Raw genomic sequence first — 16,834 nt, forward strand, 5'->3', positions numbered from 1 at the left:
ATTGCTGGTTTAATGGTCATATTTTGTTTCAGTTTCTGTTTATCATGGCAAGTTTTTATTTCTCCTTCAGTAATGAATGATAGCTTTGCTGGGCAGAGTATTCTAGGTTTGAAATTATTTTCTTTCAATGGTTGAAATAACTCATTCCATGCCTTTCTTTCTTTTAAGGTTTCTGTTGAGAAATCTGTTATATCTTTTTTTTTTTTTTTTTTTTTTGCAGTGCTGGGTCTTGAATTCGGGGCCTGTACCTCAAGCCACTACACTGGCCGTCTTTTTTTATGAAGGGTTTATTTTGAGATTGGGTCTCGAACTATTTGCTGGGGCTGGCTTCAAACCACGATCCTCCTGATCTCTGCTTCCTGAGTAGCTAGGATTACAGTTGTGAGCCACCAGTGCCTGGCTGTTAAACCCAACTTAACATATGATTTGATGTTTCTCTCTTGAAGCCTTCAATATTCTTTTCTTGTTGTTTGTTCTATGTTTTAACTATAATATACAATGGAGAGGTTCTATTTTGGTCATGTCTACTTGGTGTCCTATAAGCCTCCTGTATCTGGATAGGCATTTTTTCCTTGAGATTTGGGATATTTTCTGCTATTATTTTGCCGAGTATGTTTTTTTATGCCTTTGGCTTGCACTTCCTCTCCTTTGAAGCCTATGATTCGAGTCTCAGAGTTCATGCATATTCCTTTCATATTTCTTCATTCTTTTTTTTCATGTATTCATCTGTTTTTTCTATTATGTCCACTTTGTCTTCAAGTCCTGAAATTCTCTTTCATTTGTTCCAGTCTGCTGAAGTAACTGTCAACTGTATTTTTTGTTTGACTTAAGGAGCTTTTTATTTCCAGAGTTTACATGTTTTTTTTTAGACTTTCTATATATTTATTAATTTCCCTTTCACATATCATATTGTCTTCATCTTTTATGTATCTTCCTTGATTTCATTCAGATGTTTATTTGTATTCTTTTCTGTGCCTTTTCAAGCCTGTTTATCCATATTCTCTTGAATTTCATTGGCTTCTGTGCCTTTTCAAGCCTGTTTATCCATATTCTCTTGAATTTCATTGGCTTGGTTTTGCATGTCTTCTTTAACCTCCTTAATCATTCTTACCATCATTCTTTTGTGCTCAGAAACTGAGGTTTCATCCCCTTTGCTTTCATCAGCTCTTTCGTTGTGCGGTTGTTGACCTTTTGGGGAGTCATATTTTCCTGCGTTCTCCTTTTCCCCTCGAGTCTGTTTTAAGATTTGCTCGTCTGTTGTTGATTAGTTGGTTGGGGGTTTTAGTCACTGAAAGTCTTCCCTTGAATCAACTTCTGTGTTCTGGCATGATTAGTTATTAGCTAGATTGTGGTATAGTTTCTGTCCACTGACCTGGGGGTATAACTTAGCAATAACAATTTCAGTACCAAGCCAGATATTTATGTGAAATATAAAACCCTTGGCAGTATTATCTGTCATCAGAGGGGTGTTGGAAAAATAAAAGTTGTATAGAGATTAAAACTTAGGCAGTAAAAATTATAGGAGTGGGAGTGGAGATAAAGAGGAAGGAGGATGGGGAGAGGGGAAGAAGTGGTGTGAGGTGTGGGGACTGCAGGTTAATAAGACCCTAATGTGTATAGAGGTGTAGTTTAGTTGTTATGGAGGAGGGTGCTATTGTTAGGGATTGCAGAAAAATAGAAAAGATGGGAGTAATATGTGAAGGTGGCAGAATAAATCACTAGTTAGTGTTTTGTAAGGAAAAGATAGGGAAAGTGGGAAAAAGGAGAAGAAAGAAAAGGAAAGGGAAAAAAGGGGTAGAAGAATTGAAAAAGTAAGGAGAAAATTTTTGGAATAAAAGATGGATAGACAATTGAAACTTTAACAAAAAGGAAAAAAAAATTAAGTTCAAACTTCTTCCTTGTTGAGGAGAGCAGTGAGTTTCTTCTGTGGTCAAATCAGTGCACTTGTCTGCTCTCCTGCAATTTCTGGTCTTCAGGTTTTAGTCTGCAGTTCTCATGTGTCCCCTAAGGATGGCTCCCCTCCCTAGCTATACAAGTCTACATCTCTTTAGACAGAGGCTTTCTTTCAGTCCCTGCTCCTCCTTGGGAAAAATGTGCGGGACTGAGTGGCAAGTGGTTATAACCCTTTCTTTCTGGGCAGGTTTGTGGGCGCTTCACTCAGGTTGCTTAGCCAAAGGCTCCACTAAGGAGGGATGGGGCAGTCAGATTTGGAGGTGGTGTGTTGAGCAGGGAGCAACTGCCCACTTCCCCTTCTGGGCAAGTGTGGGAATTTTAGTTCAGCTGTTTGGCTAAAAACTCTTCTCTTCAAGGGTCACAGGGATGGTGTGTGGGTGGGGAATCAGATTCTGGTCACTACTAGACTTCTTGGAGGTGGTCGAATGAGTTATTATTTCCCACAGGCTAGGCTCAGGCTTAGCTAGCTTGCACGGTCTCTGTCTTCTTTTGTATAGAAGTACACAGACTGAGCTGTGCTGTGGCTTTGGTGTCCCTCCCTCACTAGGCAGGGTGGGAGGTTTATTAGGCTCAGTTTATTAGGCCAAAAGCTTTCCCCTAGAGAAAAACACAAAGATGCCTACAAACTGAGCTGGTCTGTGAGGTAGTACTCAGTGCCCAAAGCAGCTAGCTCACCTGAATGTTTTGTAGGCTCCTTTCTCTGGTATCTGTGGGATCCTGAGGTGAGGTTGGTGGTCAGTGATTTTTCCCTTTCCCCGAATTCCTTGATTCCCCAAGGTCTTGCAGGCTCACAGCCTTGTGTGTCAGTTTTTAGCATTTCAGGTGATCCTCATGGACTAGAGGCTACTCCGGTCCAGAAAAAAAGAAAGGAAAAAAATCCCACCAACAAAGATCAGATGGTGGCAGGGTATGTTCCTGGTGGTGACCACATGCCTGGGGCAGGATTGTGCTTTAAAAGGCCTATTTAGAGGTTGGTCATTGTAGAGATGATCTACCTATAAATTGGCTACCTCTTATTTAACACACTAATCAGTACAACTATCCTTGCCACGAACCTATGGTTATCTTTCAGGTTTGTGGAGTGCATGTCTATAAGTGAGGATTCAGGAGGAGAAGGACACAGGAGGATTTCCAGGCCAGCCTGTCAACACAGTATCTCTATCACAGACTGACCTAATTTCCTATGCCCTGAAGTGGTATAGCTTTTTGTCTTTTTGATGATAACCATTCTAAAAGGTGTGTTTATCTCTTATCTCAGTGTGGTTTTAATTTTCATTTTCCTGATGAGTAGAGAGGTTGACTACTTCTTCATATATCTTTTGGCCATTCATATGCCTTCCTTTGAATGATATCTATTTCAGGACCTTTGGGCATTGTTCAATCAGATTATTTTTTTTTCTCTTGCTATTGAGTTGGTATGAGCCCATTATCAGATACATGGCTTGCAAATATTTCTCCCAATTAATAGGTTATCTCTTTGCTTCCCTTGCTGTGCAGAGCTTTTAGATTGATGCAATCCAGTTCATCCATTTCTGCTTTTCTTACCTCTAGTGTTGGGATTATGTCCAAAAATTATTGACCACAGAAATGTCATAGAGTTTTCCCCTGGAAGTTTTATAGTTTCAGGTGCTATGTTTAAGTCTTTAATCCATTTTGAGTTAATTTTTGTTTATGGTGTTAGATATGGACCAATTTCATTCTTCAGTTTTTCCAACACCATTTATCAGGGAGACTGTCCTCTCTCCATTGTGTTTTCTTGGCTTTTTTGTTGAAAGTTAATTGACCACAAAATGTCCTGTTTTATTTATGGTCTTTTTGTCCTGTCCCATTGGCCTATGTGTCTTTTTGTTTTTTTAATGCCAGTACCCTGCTATTTTTATTACACAGTTTTGGAATATAGTTTGAAAAACTATATTAGAAAATGCCTTCAGTTTTTTTCCCCCCTAACGATTGTTTTGACTACTTGTGGGGTTTTTTGCATATTTCATACAGATTTTAGGATTTTTTTCTATTTATGTGAAAAATTCCATTGTTGTTTTGTAGAGGTTTTGAGTCTGTAGATTGCTTTGGGCAGTATGGATATATTAACTTGTCCACTCCATGAACACAGAATATTTATTTGTATGATCTTCAGTTTTTTTCATTGAAGTTTTATGGTTTTCAACTTAAGATTTTTTACATCTTTGGCTAAATTCACTTCTAAGTATTTTGTTGTTTTACTGCTATTGGAAATCGGATTGTCTTCTGTTTTTAGATGATTTGTTATTAGTATATAGAAACACTACTGGTTTGTGTATATTGATTTCATATCCTGCAACCTTATTGATTCTTTATTCATTCACATAATCATGATTTGAATAATTGTTGCTTTTTAGGGGAAGAATTCTCCAGAATTCATTTAACTATAGATTATCAGATATTTAACTAAGATTAAATAAAACTACTTACATACCAAATATAAGATACATAACAGCAAGACGTCATCCTAAGAATATTACCCAAGAACATGTTCACTTGTAGACTCAGTCCTGCAGTATTTGCCTCAGCTTGCCCTTTTATTTAAACTACTTTCACCTCTTGACCACTAACTTAGCTGTTTTTTTAACCTCTTTTCATTCTTATCTCATCCTTGGATTTGATGCATGAGGTATATTCTTCACAGCTTTTATTATGACACTGTTTAATTCACATTTATCATACCCATGGGTATCTTGTCAGTTCTTCCTTTCCCTAGTGTCTTTCTATATATAACATTTCAAATACTTGTGTACAAACATTTGAACTGAATTATCACCACTCTCATCCTAACTTCATCTGGTAATTGAGATGACTATCTGTTAGCTTATTGGCATTATCCAGAGGAAAAACAAACTTCTCCCATCATTATGGCATAAGGTAGTTTTGCAAATTGGAGCAAGGTGCTCACCAACATTAGACTCCTACTCTTCCACTGAAACTGAGAGATAGGGTAGCTATCTCCTTTGATGTTTGCATTTTAAAAAGATGGGTCCCATGTTCTTCAGGAAATATTCTGAGTTATGAGACTAGCAAGGGTCTTGTTTAAATGTACATACATTTGGAAAGGATAAAGATTCTGAAAGTAAAGAGAAAGGGTGAAGTGTCTTTATTTTCAATAGAGAGAATTAAGTATTTTATTTTTAATTTATATTTGCCCTTACCTTGTATATCTGGACTTATTTAAGGTTGAGTCTCCTTGAAGCATTAAAAAAGTGTAGGATCACCCAGAATTCAAACAAAACCATCATTTATGCATATGGACTAGCTTCATTGATCATCTACTGTTGATAAACTTGGTAATGATGTTTTACTAATATAGTGATCTGATGGTGGTGGAGGAGATTTGGATTCTGTCTCTGCTGTGTGCTTTCAAAGAAGCCATATAATGTATATTTTACATCCCCCAAATAAGGATGATAGCATCTGCTGCATGAAGCTATTGGAAAGATTAAATGAGAACATGCAGATAAAGTCCTGGCATAAAGCCTACATTTAGTAAATGTATTTTCCATAGGAATAGTAAAAACTTACCTATACTCAACAGTATTGTATTGAAAACTTAAAAATTTGTTAAGAGGGAAGTTCTCGTGTTAAATATTCTTATCATTATAAAACAAAATTAGTAAAGTAAGACAAAAATAAATTTAAAAAGAATGGTAAAAAGTTAGTTTACTAACCAAGGTCTTACCTAAGTATTTTGTTTACAAAGCAAATATGTCACACAAAAACCTTACTTAGCTCATGGTACTTTGGCCTGCTGTATTTATTAACTTGGGTTGGGTTATTTTTATTTACTTATGTTTTTCATTTTTTGTTCAGGTGTTTTCAATTTTATTTTTATTTGGATTATTCATTAATTTATTTAATTATAATTTCAAACCACAAACTTTTCTTCAGATTGCCATTTTTCCCCTTGCAGAAAATAGACATGAGCAATAACTATCTAGTACAAGAGAATGCCTTGGAAAATATATGGACAAATTTGGGTGCTTATATCCTAAATGTCCTGACTACTGTGCTAATTGCTAGTGGGATGGACTGGTTCCTGTCCATCAGGTTTTTGCTTTGCTCTGGTTTACTTTCCCATAGTCTTTGTAGTGTTTTCTTTCCCACAATTCTTCTTTTCACCATTAAGTTCTCTCCCATCCTTTCCCTGTAGCTCAATTCATTGCAAAGAATTTCCTTTCATCCTCAACATGTTCAGTGAATGCTTCCTTCACAAATGTCTTGATCTAGTAAAATGTGAACAGGCCTTGGATCTTGTTCAGGGGTTTCCACATGTTTTGTTTGCATATTCTTTGTTTTTTGAGGATGCACATTATTTACATTTATTTATCTATTATATGCATGCTTCTTTACTAGTCTTTATGGACATTTTAAATCCTACACAAAGATTTTTAAGAAAATGAAGCAAACATTATTTGCTAACAGTGATGGATTTACACTATTGTTAACTAATATCTTAAGACACAGTATCAATCTAGAGTGGGTTGTTTTTAGAAGCAGGTACACATCTATATATCAAAGTGTTATTTTGGGGGAGGCTTCTTGTTAGGTATACTGTCATTGTTTTTAATGATATGGCTGATAATGTGTCTGGTGGGAACAGGAGAAGGGTCACCTCTGATATTTTTGGAGTGTTCACTAGAATCATTTTTGATTCATGATGTTTTCCAGCAGTGTTTAAACCATTTATCTACTTTGGGTTGTTTTAGTATAAACTACAGGATATAATTTTTAAATTCATTTAAGTGGGCTCATGGACCAGAAAATGAATTGTAGTTGTCAAATTCTCCATGTTCTGAAAGTCCCAATCTTCCCTGCCAACACTGTTCATCTGTTTTTTCTCACTGTTTAATCTATCTTATCATATATTAATTTCTCACATATCCTTCAACCTAATTCTGGATTCTTTGCTCTGATTCCCATCTCATACAATTAACTTGATTATTAACCCTGTGTTGTGTTCTACTATTTATCTTCCTTCTACTTTAGTGGAAAGTAGAAGTCTCACTTTCCACTATTAAACTTCATTGGCTACCCAGTGCTAGTTGAATAGAGTGCAGGCACTTTGGCACATGTGGCTATGGCTCCTATCTCTATTTCTGGCTTCCTTTCTGGCTATTCCATTTATTTTCCTTCATACTCTAGACTATCAGGCTTCTTGAAGTCCTTTGAATGTCATATGTTATCTCATGCTTTCACATCTTGGTTACATGAAATGCCTTTCCCACCTCTCTTCAGTAGGATAATTACTCCTTTTTTAAAATTCAATTTAGACATCAGCTGCAAGGAGTATAATTCACTGACTGCTGAATATCTAAATATAAATTCAGCTGAATATCTGAATTTAGATATTCACTGTTTTAGAATCCACCTCAACTCTTAAGCCAACATAACAGTCTTCTTGGGGCAGCCCATAGACAATAAATAAGAAAGGCTTTGGTAGCTGAGGGCATGCCCTTCTCTTTACTGGGCCATGTCCAACAAGTGGGTCCTGACCCACTTCACAGATGGTGGCCCACTACCACCATCACAAAAATCCTCCAACAATTGCTCTAAAGCTCCTCCATGGGCTGGGGAGTAAGTCATTTGCTGAAACCATATCTGCATGTGTTATGTCTGCGCTTGCTGTGGAACTCTGATGACAAAGAAAAGGCATTTGATCTGACAGAAAAGTAGTCAAAGCATAATGTATAGACAAGTTACTATTCAAGACAAAGACCAAATGACAAACATTTGAAACGATGTTTGGAAATCTGGTAAGTTAAAATTAAAATAACAATACAGTATAATATTATAAGATTGACAGAAATTAATGAGAGCTACAATGCCATTAAGATGGAATGTGAAGTAGTATAACTTTTTGGGAAAGCTATCTAGCATTATCTGTTAAAATTAAAAGTGCATATACCCTTAGATCAGACAATTATAGTCTTGGGAATCTGAGGAATAAAACGTATAAAAATTATAACATTGTACTGTTGAAGTGGGGCACTGGTGGCTCATGTCTGTAATCCTGGCTATTTGGGAGGTTGAGATTTGGAGGATCATGGTTCTAGGCCAGCTTGGACAAAAAATTTGTGAAGACCCCATCTCATCAGAAAAAAGCTGGGCATGGCCATAGGCACCTGTCCTCCCAGAGAGGCCCTGAGCTCAAACTTCACCAAACAAAAAACAAATCAGAAAAGATACTCTTCTTTTAGAATTGATAGTTTATTAAAAATATTTTAGCATGTAATAGTTATGGGGGGTGATACATTGTGACATTTGCATATGTGCTTACAATATATCTTAATTAGATTTATTCCCTCCATCAGGCTCCCTCATTCTCCTCCCCCACTTCTCAGAACAATTTCAACAGGTTTCATTGTTCTATTTTCATACATGAATACAAAATACATTCACCATATTTGTCCTCCTTCACACTTTCCTTATGTTCTGCTTCCTCCCACTAGTACCCACCCCTGGACAGAAGCTGTTTTACCTTCCTGTCCTTCATTTTTTAAAGTGTATATTGATATTTCAAGGGGATATTGTCTTAGTATTTCACACATGTATATCTCGATTAAATCAGATTAGCCCCTCTATTACTTACTCTGTCACCCTGCTCTTACTTAACAGCATATGGTGCATTGCATTATGTTATCTTCATACACGGATGCTCTTTTTCAGTCTAACATTCTCTTTCCCTCTTCTGCCTCCCCTCGTCCTCTCAGACACATTAATACAATTATGTTCTTTCTCTCTCATATCCATATATAAGAGAGAGGGATCTCTCTTATCTTTATCTTACAGGTGTAGCTTCCACATGTGAAGGAAAACATGCAAATTGATACTAGGCAGGCACTCTATGGCTTGAGCCATACCTTCAGCCCTTTTTGCTCTGGTTATTTTGGAGACAGAATCTTGCTTTTTGGTTCAGGCTTGTGTGGACATTGGTCTTCCTATTTTATGTTTCCTGCAATTGCTGGATCTCAGCCTCCCACATAGTTTGGGATGACAGCTGTGCCTATCTTGCTTTGGTTATTTTGAGATAGGGTCTCACTTTATCCCTGGGATGACCTGGACCTCAGTCCTCCAGTTTATCCTTCCCCCCATAGCTGGTATGATAGGTGCATTACCATGCCCAGCCATTGGTTGAGATGGGGGTCTTGTGAACATTTTGCCTGGGCTGGCCTCAAACCGTAATCCTCTAGATCTCTACTTCTCAAGTAATTTGGGATGATTGCAGGCTTGAATCACAGCACCTGTCCTTTCCCAGACAATTCCAATCTGCAGTTATCAGATTAGTTTTTGAAATCCCATTTTGGTTAGGTAAAAATTTGAAGAAAAGCTCTACATCTTGCTAACACTAGATGCAATGCTTTTCACTCGTTATCCCACTTCAAAGGTTAGGCTAAAATCCTTTGCTATTGCTTAATATTTTAGATGTTTCCTGTAACATGCTTTTTTTTTTTAATCTTTCAAAAACAATTGTGACATTCTTTATAGAACAGAGAATGGCAAAAGTCCAAGTGGGTTCAACAGCTGTTGCTCCTCTACTGCAGGCTAAGGGTAGAGCCTTAGGATAAGGGTTGTATCCATGGTGACCTATGTGACTCAGTAAGGGTGGGAAATTCAGGATTCTCACAGGGGTTAATGACAGAGCAAACTCTGGCCATTCAGCTTCACCAGACATTAGGCTTCATGGGATTTTTTTTTTTCTTAAAGACTTTTTATAGTTCCTTATTTTGTAAAGTAGATGAACTTATATTGTAGTTAACAAAAGAGATATACACCTGAAAACTGAGACAAAAAAGGCTTAAAACAAAAAAAGTTACGAAGAAACCATACTTTACTGTTGTTTTATATTTTAACTTAAAACCCACATTAAAAATTGTGTTTAACTTTTTCACCCTGCTTCTTCCTCCAAAAAGATGTGAGGTAAAATGCAACAAAGATACATCAATAAGATTTACAAAATTAGGCATAAGAGTGATATACATCATGGCCAAAAGAAAGGAGTGCATTAGAGAAAGAAATGACTTTTTCCCAGTGGGTCCTATTGTTAAAGTTGCTGATGATTCTGATCACAAGATTTTGGTTCTTGCACTTTGACAAGGAAGAATTCAAGCAGAACACATGGATGTAGTGAGGGAAAGAGTGAAGGGGATTACAGGTGGAATGGAGGCATCACATGAAGGAAAAAAAGGGAAGAATTTTTATTTGGGTTAATTTTTATGTCATCCTTTATTTGGAGGTGGGGAGAAGACCTGTGTTACTTCCTATCTCCAATGACCTTTGGGCCAGGGGGAGGATCCGGGTGGACTCACACATACACCTTTGCTAATTCTCAGGTACCCTAAGAATTTAACAAGGATTTGCAATTGAAAAGGAGCTCTCTGGACTCAGAGAGATGGGTAAGGGAGGGGTGAGCAAAGTGCTCTAAATCAGGCTGTTCAGTTTTTAAAAGTCCTGAACTTTTCCTATGTCTAATCTGCCTCACCATGACACTCAAAAGCATTAATAAACTTCATGTTTTGGCAGAAACTGGAGGAAAGTCCCTGACCAGTGTGCAGATGAATTAGATTTATGGTGTGTTCCTAGGATGTGGGTTGGGTAGTAGGAACCTACTGTGTATTCATTCCTATACAGAAAGCGTCAGGCATCAGATGGATGTTTGATTTAGAGTTTTCTGTTATAACTTTATACCTGAAAATGATCCCAGTTGTCAAATGGAGAAACAAGTCTTCATGGTGGCTTTATTGACACCAGTTCAGTGGTGCTTTTCATAAGTGCCTCTATAGTTTTTGCATTAGTGGGGAATACATCGTGACGTGAACTCCTAGTATCTGTGTCAAAGTAAGTTAATACATAGAAAATAAATCAACACTGCCTGTCTGTTTTTAAAAGACATTTGCCCTGCACATGCAGACTGTTCCTAACTGATGGGCCTGGACTTTCTGCTAGTATCTTAGCCTTAGGGTTTCCATGGGGTAACTCCTATTGTGTTAATGGGGGCAAGGACTGGGCATTCTGTTCTCAGGCAGTAGAACTTTCCTAACATTGGAATGAAGCAGCACTTACCAGACACTGAAGAACACTGGCCATAATTAAATATTTCTGAAACTCAACACTTTCAGCACTTTGACAGTTCATTGAATTGAGGAAGGTAGGCTTATTATAAACAATTTGTAACTTCTCATTTTTATAAGAATTATTATGGAATAGAGCTTACTTGTACTTTGAAATAAGGTTAGTTGATTTTTATGTTTTAGTTACTGAAATTTCTTACTTAATTTTCTTTTGGCTTTTTTTGTTGTTATTGTGGCTTGAACTCAAGACCCTGAGATTGCTGGGAGGTGTTCTACCACTTGAGCCATGCACCCAGTCCCTTTTTGGTTTAGTTATTTTTCTGATAAGGTCGTGTGTTTTTGCCTGGGGCCAGTTTCAGACCATGATCCTCCTACTTAAGCCTTTTGCACAGCCAAGCCCACTGGTGTGTGCCACCACTCCGGATCTGCTTATTGAGATGGGATCTGTCTAACTTTTGGGGGGCGGGGTGGGCTGGCCTCAAACTATGATCCTCCTGATCTCTGCCTCCCAAGTGGTTAAAGACATGTACCACCATAGCTGGCTTTAATCTCTAATATAAATGACAGAATTTTTTCCTTGAAAAAACTTGAATTTTAATAGAGTGTATTTAAGTTTTGCTTATCTTTTGTTGACTCTTATGTATTTACTTTACCATAATTCTTATGCTACAAGTTTACTGTATAAATTCTGTTTTCTTGAACTAGCAAATCGAATGATTATAATACATTGGAGAGGACTGTGACTCAAAATAAAATTCAGGTGACTCATCTGAAAGTGCTGGATTCTTTGATCACATTCAGTGCATTAATAAACTTACCATGAGAACTGGCCCTTACCATCATTTTTTGCACATAGGCAAGTGAGAGAATAAATGTGTTTATTCACACTAATGAATCAGTCATACAGTCTATGTTGATGACGTAGGGGTTGTGTCAGTCAAGTTTCCGTTAAGTAAAAAATACCTAAAATAAATCAGTTTATTAAGAGGAAAGGTTATTTTGGCTCACAGTTTTAAAAGTTTCAGTCCATGACTGATTGATCCTATTGCTTTGTGCCTGTGGTGAGGCAGCACATGATGGTGGGAAGTGCCTGGTGGAGTAGGCTGGAACCTTCGGGAGCACTTTTCCTCATGGCCTAAAACCTCCCAGTAGAAGCTACTCACCTCTTAAAGGTTCCACCACCTTCCAAGATGGGAATAAACCTTTAACACATCGACCTTTGGGGGACATTCCAGATCCAAACTATAGCAGATATAAGGCCGATGTTACCAGGAGAGATCTTTGTGACTAATTTGAAGGGTCCCAGATCTGAAGGAGTGGTTTTCTTTTTTCAGGAAAGCCACCACTGGACTTGATCGTATGAGAACTTTGTGTACCAGGAAGAAAACAGGCTTTGAAGTTATTGACTAGGGCTCAGATCACTTCTTAGTTGGCTCTAACTTAGAGAAAGCTACTTGAAACTTTTGCTCCTTAGTTTCCTTAACTTTAAAGTAGAGATTTTATAGAGGATTTTATGGTACATAGAAAAACAGTTATCAAAATGACTCTTCACACTGTGATTTCCTGGTAGTATGTGGCAAATCTTAATATTCTCACTGGAATTTTCTTAGATCCAGGGTTCTAGAGTGACTTCCCTAGCCTGGAAGGACCTCATTGACATATCTGGTCTTGGACTCTGGGTTATGCATTTTCAAGTTTGTTAGAGCTTGATGGATTCCTATCAGCTGTCTTTCCATTTAATCCCAGACTTCTAGTTACTCCATCTTAAAAGTCCTTTTCTGCTAGTTTTGCCACTGCTTGCTCTGGATCTTCTCTGATTTCCACTCTAGAATTCTAGAGGATTCATCTTGAGGATGAGAAATCCTATGGTATTGGAAATGGAAGGATCATTTTTATCACAGTGATATCACAACTAGATAAGTGGGAGACTAGAAGATCCTCATTCCACAAATATTTATGGAGACCTCCTGTGTGCCAGGCATGGTTCTGGCAACTGGAGATACACCAGTGCATAAAACTGACAAGGTATTTCTGTACATGGAAATTGTATCCTATGTTTCAATGAGACAGAGATAGGTGGTCAGTATGATATACTATGTGAAACATTTTTATGGACAGAACAGTTTATTCAAAGTGATAAAATTCTTTAAGAAAAGGAATAATATGAGTGACATGGCATGTGTGGGGAGTTAGAAGAGCAACTTGAGATTTGTGGGCAAAGAAAGCCTCTTTGAGGTGGTGACATTTAAATCACCTATTCCTTTCTCTATTAACCTGCCACTTCCTGTGCACCTGCATGCTCTCAACTTCCAATCTGCCAGTCAAGTGATTGTCAGCATGATTCAGTAAGAGGATAAGAGGCAGGAATTAGGGTGACAATAAATTTATAAAGGAGGACTTTTTCCCCCTTTTTTATTATTGTACTGGGGGTACAATGTGACATTTACAAAATTTCTTACAAAATATCATGGTTGAATTCATACTCTCCACAATTCTCCTTTACCTCCCTTTCCCATTCCTGGAATAGTTTCAACAGATCTCAAGTTTCCATTTACATACATGTGTACATAATATTTCTACCATATTCACCTTCCTACATACTTTCCTTATATGAAAGGAGGACTATTGATGGAGGAGTAGGAATGTGGTCATAGCTTCCGGCTTAACCAAATCTGTCTCTTCTCTCTGTCTCCAAAATAGGATCACAGAACAGAATCTTTCTGCAGGTATAAGTAGGTACATAGGAGGGTCTTTTAATTGCATACATATTTGGAGAAGCTTTCTGAGCTTAAGGTAGAAATGACAGAATAAAAGGCTTTTTAAATCAGGCTTCAGTTATTTTCTTTCTTTGTTTTTGGCAGTTCTGGGATTTGAACTGAGGACTTCATGTTTGATAGATAGGTGCTTTTCTATAGGAGCCACTCAATCAGCTCCAGTTATTTTCTTAAAGCAGAATGAATTATGAACAGATGCTCCACTCAGAGGACTTAGTAGTGGGGTGTGTGTGTATGTGTGTGTTTTGCCTTCACAGAAGTGAGAGGGAAGGCTGTTAAGGGAGGGAAGAGGGAAGAGTCTAACTGGACATTGTCTAGTTGAAATGTAAAACATTTTGCAAACTAAATGCAGTACTTTCTGGCCTCTCCTTATTTGATGATGACTGACCTTAATGTTAATAGATAATGCTAATTTTAGTACTTTTAAAAATAACTTATCATAATGCTGTATAAACTTATAGGATAGGAAATATTGGTAAATACTCTCAATATCATGGAATACAATAACAAGTGAGACAATTAGTTTTATGTTCCTCAAAGGCCAATCCACAAATGGAATTTTTATTAAAGTAATAAAGAAAAATGAAGCACTGACAAGGACCACAAAAGACAAAAGTCAAATATAGTAATAGTTGAATATCAAAGAAAAATAATAGCCTAAATAAGTTATATTTGTGAGGACAATAAGTGAAAATATTTCCTATGTGGTAATTCCCTGAACTAATGGAAATGAAGGACTTGAGTACCCTTTTATTTCTTTTCTCTACTCTGTTGGTAAAAAAGACTGATTGAAAGGGAAACTTTGTTTTTCCTCCTGCATTTTACATATTGGCTGTGTGGTGGGGGGGAAGAATTTGCTTAATGGATGTAGTTCTCATGATCTCACTAGAGGGTGGTGTTGGTTCTAAAATCAAAGGATGCTGCTGATCTATAGTACATTTATTTCTGGGCTGCATTTATTTTCAAAGAAAAGGTAAAGTCAAACCTCAGTCTTCCCTAGAAATTGGTAAATGTAAAATTTGAAAGCACCCAAGGGTCCTGGTCAACTCTGGCTGGTTGTAGTCCTAGAGAAGCCAGATAAAATAGTGAAGAGATTCTAGGAGGGGAAGGGTGGCAGATTCTAATTTCAGCTCTTGCCTGACCGGTAGACAAGGCTCCCTGGATTTTTATCTCCTCTACTAAATGGAAGGGCTGCCCTAGATGACACCTAAGTCCCCAGTGCATCTAAAATTCTGAGATTCTAACAAAATTCTGTGTTTAGCTGTGTTTAAAAAGTTGGCCAGACTAAGGAAGAAGAAAAATCTTAAATTATTAAATTAATAATTAAAATACAATTTAGTGTTGTAACGAGGTTTAATATAGATTCTAATGCTAAAAAGTCTTTCAATTAAAATGTCAAATCTTTTTTCAGAGAACCTTAGAGCCGTTGTTTGCATTTGAGCAAAAATTTGGTTAACTTCAGTGACTTAATGCATCATCCAAAGATATCTCTCCTCTTGGTCATTAGCTTGGTGGAAATGAGCAGAATATGCTTTTATAGATTTAAAGAAAGGAGGCTGAACCTTGTTAAATTGGAATGTTTTAGGGTAGGGACTAAACCTCACATTCCGCCTAGTATTTATCTGACTTTCATCATACATATTGCACTTTGTTAGGAGCTATCTCCAGAGGGATTTAGTTGCTTCAGTTTCCTTTTACCTTTACCTCTTTCAAACTCCTTTTCCTTGTCATATTTATTCACATGGCAGAGTCATAAACCTGAAGCAAGTTACCAAACTCCAGGGTCCCAGCAAACCCTAGTTTATGTTTGAATGGATTTGACTTCTAAGGATTGGCTTAAATTAAGAGCTTGGAAAGCTTAACTGTCTCCCCAAACGCTTTGACCTTAATACTCACACCCCCTTTCCTCCAAATTGCCTTATTTTGCAGACTAGGGTCTCTTGCCTCCGCACCAACCCCCCCCCACCGTATGTCGTTTCATCTTCGCGCTGGTTTCGCACTCTAAACTTCCTCAAATGTACGCGGAGGGCCTGCGGGGCACACATGCGCGCCCCCCTCGCTGGAGTGCGGAGTGCCGGAGTGCCGGGGGCCGGCCAGCTCTCAGCTGCAGCACATTCCTTTCTTCGCGCGCGGGCACACCCCTCCGCAGTGAGGATTGGTTGGGCCGACCCTCCCCTCGGCGAGCTGCGGCTCCTAAGAGGCCCGCGCGCCTGCCAATCCCTACGGGCTGTCAAAACAAGTCTCCCTCCCTGTCATAACAGCGGACTGGAGGCCGCCGCGGCCGCCGCACTTCCTGGGCCGCTGCGCCGAGGTCCGCGGGCGGGCAGGTGGCGGGTGCGCCGCCCGCAGTAGCCGGCTCGGTCTCTCTCGGGCCGCGTGTGCCCCGGCCCCGGAGGCCGCCTGGCCGGGCGCCTGGTGTCTTTTGTCTGGCGCAGAGCGGCCGTTTGCATCCCTTTTCGGGTACCTCCCGCGCCTTTTCGCCTCTCCTGCTGCCTCTCGCTCACATCTTCTCCCCGCCTCCAGCCCCGCCGCCGTCCCTCGCCGGACTGCTGACCTCCTGGACCAAAGCCAGAGGACGTCTCTGCCCGAGCGATGTCTCCGCTCCAGAAAGTTGCGGCCGCTATAGCTGCCGCCGCCGCCGGGCGGTGAAACAAAGTCTGGCTGGGCTGCCTCGCGGTGCCTGAGCGCTCCCGTGCCCAGTGGCTGGACTCTGCTGCGGGGCGTGCCGCCTGCCGCCTGCCCCCGGGGATCCCGAAACCTGCCGGGCCATGGCCGAGGGCGCGGCCAGCAGGGAGGGTCTGGCGCCGCCCGATGCTGCCGGGGGCGAAGACGACCCTCGAGCGAGTCCGGACGCCTCCGGGGACTTCGGAGCGGTCGCCTCTGGGGGCCGGATGAGGGACCGTCGCAGCGGGGTCGCGCTGTCGGGCGCCTCAGGGGCTCCAGCAGACAGCGAGGCCGGCCTCCTGGAGGCTGCGCGGGCGACCCCCAGGCGCAGCAGCATCATCAAGGTAA

General features: G+C 39.5%; 1 protein-coding gene across 1 annotated transcript in view; it reads left to right on the forward strand.

Annotated features, from left to right (window-relative positions):
* Positions 1-16,105: 16,105 nt before the first annotated feature.
* Positions 16,106-16,834, forward strand: part of Plcl1 (phospholipase C like 1 (inactive)) — a 330,442-nt gene continuing 329,713 nt past the window's right edge. The window contains exon 1 of the mRNA XM_074071339.1: positions 16,106-16,830. Within this exon, the coding sequence (XP_073927440.1) occupies positions 16,591-16,830 (240 nt within the window). The 5' untranslated portion in view covers positions 16,106-16,590. The remainder of the gene's footprint in view (positions 16,831-16,834) is intronic.

The sequence above is a fragment of the Castor canadensis genome, chromosome 4, assembly GCF_047511655.1.
Source record: "Castor canadensis chromosome 4, mCasCan1.hap1v2, whole genome shotgun sequence".
Classification (NCBI taxonomy): domain Eukaryota; kingdom Metazoa; phylum Chordata; class Mammalia; order Rodentia; family Castoridae; genus Castor; species Castor canadensis.